We start from the raw sequence: 6,534 nt of genomic DNA, 5'->3' as shown, positions 1-6,534 counted from the left end.
TGAATTTGGCAGTTATGTGACGTCACCGAACGTTCTAAATCCCATATGTGGGACTGTACTCCCAGGCGCACGGAAATAAAAATCCCATAAGTGGGACCGTACCGCTCAACAGGTTAAATGTAAAAAACTTACTTACAGTCTGTGAGTCAGAACAGCTGGCATTGTAGTCTACTCTCCCAGGATCAGGAAACGGTCCTCCATAAAATGTGCTGCACACATCTGAATATTTGGGTTGAACTGTTCTGGAACAGTGTTGTAAATACGACTTAACCACTGATTTCTAGTCGTGTCCTCTTTTAGAAGGCCAAACAAAGTAGTTTAGCTTTCACAACGAAACACACAGCATCTCCACAACATGGCAGTGGCGCCGGCGGCAGCAACAATACTACAGTTAAGCCTTCTTTCTTTGCGTGAACATTTGGGCGGCGTTATGCAAATCTTCCCACATCGTGACGTAGACATGTGGGGGCGTGTTAGAACGAGCCGTTTTAGGTAGGCGTGGTTGACTCTTAACTTTTATAAAGAATATCTCTTTGGATTTGAGACTTTAGTCTTTGCAACTTTACAGATCTTCTTTATGCACCAAGAGCTTGTAACACTCCAAAGGGAAAGGAAAAATTGAAATCGCATCATATGACCTCTTTAATTAATACTGTGGTTTATAGCTAGTGCGTTACAAATGCTTTTGTATTAAGAAAAATGACAAACATACTATAGATTTTTTTAATTAACTGTCATTGACCAATTTAAAATGTTTATTTGTTGTCTGATTTGGAAAGTTTTATCTTTTATCTGACATTTATGTTATAAGTTGATCTTATGTTATGAGAAATGTTATCTGCTAGTCTTGACTATGTATGATTTTCAATCATCCAAGGTGTAGTTGATGTTGGTAACACTTTTTAATGTAAACTGTATTGTAGCTAATAGTTGAAGTGCATTACAAGGCATTTGTGTCATCTAATCATCTAAATTAAATTTATGAAATTGAGATTTAGAACATTTTGTTGTGCCTCTGTGCATGCATTGATCCCTGACAACATTTGACAAATTAAATTGCTAACATTTTTACATCTGTCTGTTTTATTTCAATTTTTTAGAATTACAAATTAATGGTAATGCTCATTATTTTTTGTCAAATTAACACATTAATTAGCAGTTTCTGATAATTTTCAGTTACACATGTGTTTAAATGACACGTTGTGTGTTAAATTACATTACACAGTAGATGTGTGATCCATCTTAACACACAAATTGTGTTAAATTTGACACAGCATGTGTTGTCCCTGAGCACATTCACCACGTGTTAAAATTCTGCACAACATGTGTCATTTTTAACACATCTCTTTTTGCAGTGTACAGTAGCTACACACCAAATTTTCTCAAGGAAAAAAAATCTCTCAACTACTGCTGTAAAATATACATGAGAGTTAGTTGGTACTACATCACTATAATATTGATGGTTAAAATGGACTGATTTGTTAAAATTAATTAACTTAATGAAGTTTTTAAAATAACGTTACAATTACATAATATTTCTATTTCAATTAGTTTTTTATATATAAACATAATGGTGGCTGTCATAAAAACTTGGATTTATTCAAACATAAATTAAACATTTTAGAACAGTAAAATGTATAATGAATATGTTATTTGGTGCATATATTTAGCAAAATGCCCCTCTCTACAGTTTATTTTTCTAGCTGACTAATGAGATTATGGTCACCGAATATTTTCTTTTATGAGGTAAATGTGACGTTACGTGACAATTGTTTACAAGCTGTTATATTGATGTCTTTGCGCGGCTGAAACACTGATTGAGCGATTACCGAGACAGGATTCGGACTGTAAAGTTGTACCCTTTCTTTTAACTTACCTTCGGATGTTTAGTCATATTTATTTTGTGCTGAAACTGGTATTAATGTGGAGGAGATCTGATCAGTTCACGTGCGCCTCGCGCTACTGCGTCTGTTAAAGGGGTCATATGATGTTGCTAAAAAGAGCATTATTTTGTGTATTTGGTGTAATGAAATGTGTTTATGCGGTATAAAAGTTCAAAAAACACATTATTTTACATACTGTACATTATTGTTTCTCCGCTATGCCCCGCCTTTCTGAAACGCGTCGATTTTTACAAAGCTGGACTCCACTTCGTCCACGGTGAAAAAACAGCGCCAAAACGGCATTTATTGTTTGAATACTGCAATACAATGGACAACATTTGAAATCTGAGACTTTGTTTCATATTAAAAGTACCAAAGCACAATGTTTATTGCGATATATTGGATGGGAAGTGCCCTTCAGTGTTCCGTCCATTAACTGAAAACAGGCTAGACTAATCGATTCTTGGGATTTAAGAATCGATATCGTTCCATAAAAATGAGAATCGATTAATATCGAGATATCGATATGTTTTACCCAGCCCTAGAAAAAACGTCAGTATTGTACATTTTAGTGCCTGTAAAAACGTAAGTAAATGGACGTTTTATAGAACCACATTTTACATAAAATACATACGAATTATCATGAGATCACGGTGGACCAATGTACTGTCTATAAAATCAATTTAAAATATATAAATATAAATAATATAAATATAATTATTAATACTTCATGTGTTACTATTGTAGTAGGGTGTGTTGTTTTGATTTTTGTTGTTCTTTGTTTTGTGTTATGTTTTTGGATTCTTGTGTAATAGGACCCCTTTGAAAACGAGATGATGCATCTCAAGGGGTTTATCCCAAAGAATAAAATTTGTTGCAATTTTAGACTGTTTTCCAATCACAATACTGATAGTGTGGGGAAAAGATACAAGAGAAGGGCCATGGAAATACAGGAAATAAGATGCAGATCTATTTCTTGTTTGGTTTGAACCATTCTTAAAGTTAAAATTGCATAATGACTCAGATTGTAATGAGAAGAGTGCAGCGGGTAATGAATTCCTTTAATGTCATGATCATATAATAAAACAAGTAATCATGTTTCAATCCACCAGGACACGGTCTCTCTTCTCATTCTTTCCTTTATTTGTTTATTAATTTAAATTTGAATGCCTAGGTTGATCTGTGTAAACTTTAACGGTTCACACAAAAATCTATTATTTTTTCTTAATTATATTAAATATATTTATGTTGAAATGCTTCAGTCACTAGAAGTGTGAAATGGTTTCCAGTGTGATGAATAAAAAAACTGTTCTTCACACTTAAGACAGTAAGACTGAGAGAAGAGGAGGAGTTGTGAAATCGAATGGAAAGGTATAAAATAAGGTGAGACAGATGCAAGATTATTGTGAGGAAAGACAGAAGCTGATGAACTGCAATGGCAAGTCTTTGTATCCTATATATATACTGTATGTATATATATATATATATATATATATATAATTTGTGCTTAATAATCATATTCCACTTCTTTCACAGGTCAAATCAGGATCTATTGGCGTTCTGTTGATGACTCTCCTTTTTGGGAGTGGAAACTTCTTAATGGAGAGAGGTCATTTTTAATTCATACTAAAATATATTTATGTTGAATTTTCATAATTTTATCTATTACTTCATGCACATTTCTTAATGAGCCCCTGATATTAAATAAAGGTAAACCAGGTGTTGTTAAACAAAAAGCAAGTGACCAGTTTGTGCATATGGTTTATAAAGTATTGTTGAGATGACCTGCTTTGAGTATGCATTGACAGTATTAGTAGATTAACAGAGTGATAAATTAAAAGTTTATCTTTTAAACAGGCAAGAAATACTACCCACGTATCATATTTATAAAATTCTTCGAGCTCAAATATGTGATTCTGTCATTTAGGGTTTGTTGCCGGCCGTACAAATGTCACTGCGCAGTGTTCTATGCCTAAACCGTGTAATGTGTACGGCTTCACTGACTGGTACAAAGTAGGCAGTGTCTGTGTCAAATACTTCAACAGACCTCTCAACTTCACTGACGCCGAGGTAGGTTTTTTGTCAATGCAATGTGAAAAAAATCAATGTAATGTGTAGTCATTAAATGTTCTTCCTTGTTCATATCCAGTTCAGCTGTAGGACCAAAGCCCCTGGTGCACACCTGGTGTCGGTGCATAATAAAAAGCATAATGATTACTTGCTCTGCATTGTGGAAAAATTCAACCCAAATAACCTGCGCATCTGGCTTGGAGCTTTTGAATTCTTTAAGGTAAAAAAAGACAGAAATGTGCTGGTGTTTACAAACAGGGAGAGCAAAGAGAAATGACTGATTTGATGTTATTTCCTGGTTTTCTATGACATGCACGCACTATAGTTTCTCACTAACAACTTATTTCGTCTTTCTTTCTTTTTTTCTTCTTTAAAATCTCATTCTCATTCTCTAAGTCTGGTAAAATTTTTTGGCTTGATGGATCCTTCTGGGATTTTCAAATCTGGACACGTGGTGAACCCAACCATATGTACACTAACACAGAGGAATGTGTGGAGATGAACTGGAAAGGTAAGAACAGAGAGACACTAATGGGTTATAGGATAATCACATTCAATTTTAAGTAAATGTTTTGCTAAATGATTTATTCCAGTGATGCTGTGAGGAATATTTGGTAAGACACACTGCAGAAGGGAGAATAATCTCTTCATTTCACTGTCCCTCATTTTCAGATATTGGCAGATGGAATGACGACTCTTGTCATATCAAGAAAAACTACATATGTGCCTTCAAAATAAAGGCCATCTTGAAACCAGGCTCTGAGGAGATGGAGTAGTTTTATCTGGGTATATATCGTCCCATAAAACTTTCTGAATAAAATGATTTTCTCTGCATCAACAAAAAACCATACAATAAAAATAAATAAAATAAAAAACAATTCTTCAAATAGCTTAAAAATGCTAATAAAGAATGTTTGCAATCGAAATTATCAGTTGATTTAATTTTTTTTTTTTTTTTTATCTGTAATGACTACACTTATAAAAATCAAGGTTCCAAAAGGGTGTTTTTGCAGTGATGCCTAGAAGCAGGCTGAGCGTGTGTAAGGCTGGGGAAGGCTTAGCCTTCTCCTGGCCACAGGGACTTGGGGCAAAAATGGCACTAAATTGGACAAAAATGCCCCTGCACAAATAAATTAAATCTATTATGTCTTTTGCTAACAAAGTGAATATGAATAGACAGTGTCGATTGCAGCATTAAATTAAGATCTGCTCATGTTGCACCATATTTCATTTTAGGCGTTTTTACAGTGTTGCGCATTTGAACCAATCACACACAATTCTGTTGAGTCCTAAATGAAAAATTTTGAAGAACATAAAAATATAAAGAACCTTTTTCGAATATAGAGAACATTTTCTGCATTTGAAAGGTTCCACGGATGTTCAAGGTTCTTCATAGAACCATTGATGCCAATAAAGAACCTTTATTTTTAAGCAGAGGTGTAAAGTATTGGAGTAAATGTAATTAGTTACTGTACTTAAGTATCTTTTTGGGTACTATGTAGATAACGTTTGTCCAAGAAATTGATTTTGTTGCTAGGTTTTTGAAAAAAGTCTCGGGATGCGGAAGTCACTAAATTTAGTGGCAAAATCCTATATGGCAGTTTATTGAATTTTCAACTGACCGCCAAACCATACTACAAAAACAAGCCACTTTTTGTGGGCTTTCCTGGAGTTATTGGAGCCATTGATGGAACTCATGTTCACATCATTGCTCTAACTGTTTACTCTAACTGTAAATGAGGAGACATACCATTAAACATAAATGATTGGTGTTGTGCTGCTGTGACTTTACATGAGCAGGCTCACTATTTGGCTGATTCAGAGGTCGAGGTCGGCCATTTTGTGTTGACATCATTGTAGTCCTTAGTTCACAACACTTAAGTGTCACCTCAGTCAACACTTAAGAATCAGTTTTATACTTTACTGAAAGTTGCTTTTAGCGTATTTATAAAAGTCTCCTACTCTTAGAAAAGTCCTACTTTTTACTAAGAATTTTTTGACACTTAAATCAAAGCTTAAGAATATTCTTAAGAGCATTTCTGAGAAGTTTTATACATACGGGCCCAGAGCCCGTATTCATGAAAAATCTTAGTGCTAAGAGTTGCTCCTAGTAACAAAATTCTAAGAAATGTGGGTGTTTCCTCTTAAAATGAAAGAAAAGATCCTAGTAAAGAAAAAAGTGATTCAGAAAGCATCTTAACCCTTAAAAGAGGCCTTAAGATCCAAAATTGTTAGGAGTACCGACGAGGACTTTTAAGGGGCTTAAGAGTTTCTTTAACAGCGGAAAAAATGGACGAAACATGAAGAGGGAGAAGAAATGTGTTGCACAGTGCATGACAGTGACTTAATAAGATACTACACATTAGATCGTGCAGGGATCATGTTTGTGTCCGATCTTATTAGAGACACGCTAACATCTCCAACACCGTGCAGAAATGCCTTAGCGCCAGAAATGGAAGTAATCACTACATTAACATATTTGGCATCTGGAAAAATGCAACTATGCAGCAGTGATGATTTGGGTCTGTCACAACCTTCTATAAGCAATGTGATAACACAAACAATTACAGCACTTTCAGAA

The 6,534-nt window shown here is 34.5% G+C and overlaps 1 protein-coding gene across 1 annotated transcript; it reads left to right on the top strand.

The window, feature by feature from the left end:
• Window positions 1–3,297: 3,297 nt before the first annotated feature.
• Window positions 3,298–4,794, top strand: LOC107737452 (lectin-like). Its single transcript, XM_016548934.1, has 6 exons — window positions 3,298–3,321; window positions 3,420–3,492; window positions 3,811–3,953; window positions 4,033–4,173; window positions 4,350–4,464; window positions 4,626–4,794. Exons 1-6 carry the CDS (start codon window positions 3,319–3,321, stop codon window positions 4,727–4,729), a joined length of 579 nt encoding a protein of 192 aa, XP_016404420.1. The 5' UTR covers window positions 3,298–3,318; the 3' UTR covers window positions 4,730–4,794.
• The last annotated feature ends 1,740 nt before the right edge of the window (window positions 4,795–6,534 follow it).

The sequence above is a fragment of the Sinocyclocheilus rhinocerous genome, unplaced genomic scaffold (genome assembly GCF_001515625.1).
Source record: "Sinocyclocheilus rhinocerous isolate Xijiao unplaced genomic scaffold, SAMN03320098_v1.1 scaffold3692, whole genome shotgun sequence".
NCBI classification, from domain to species: domain Eukaryota; kingdom Metazoa; phylum Chordata; class Actinopteri; order Cypriniformes; family Cyprinidae; genus Sinocyclocheilus; species Sinocyclocheilus rhinocerous.
Note: the sequence above shows the minus strand (reverse complement) of the source record. Positions and strands in the feature narration are given on the sequence as shown.

What these genes read in the sequence shown, in the direction of transcription:
- LOC107737452 (XM_016548934.1), top strand. An exon ending in TCAACTTCACTGACGCCGAG is followed by an intron (nt 3,954 to 4,032) that starts GTAGGTTTTTTG and finishes GTTCATATCCAG; the next exon opens with TTCAGCTGTAGGACCAAAGC. An exon ending in GAGCTTTTGAATTCTTTAAG is followed by an intron (nt 4,174 to 4,349) that starts GTAAAAAAAGAC and finishes TCATTCTCTAAG; the next exon opens with TCTGGTAAAATTTTTTGGCT.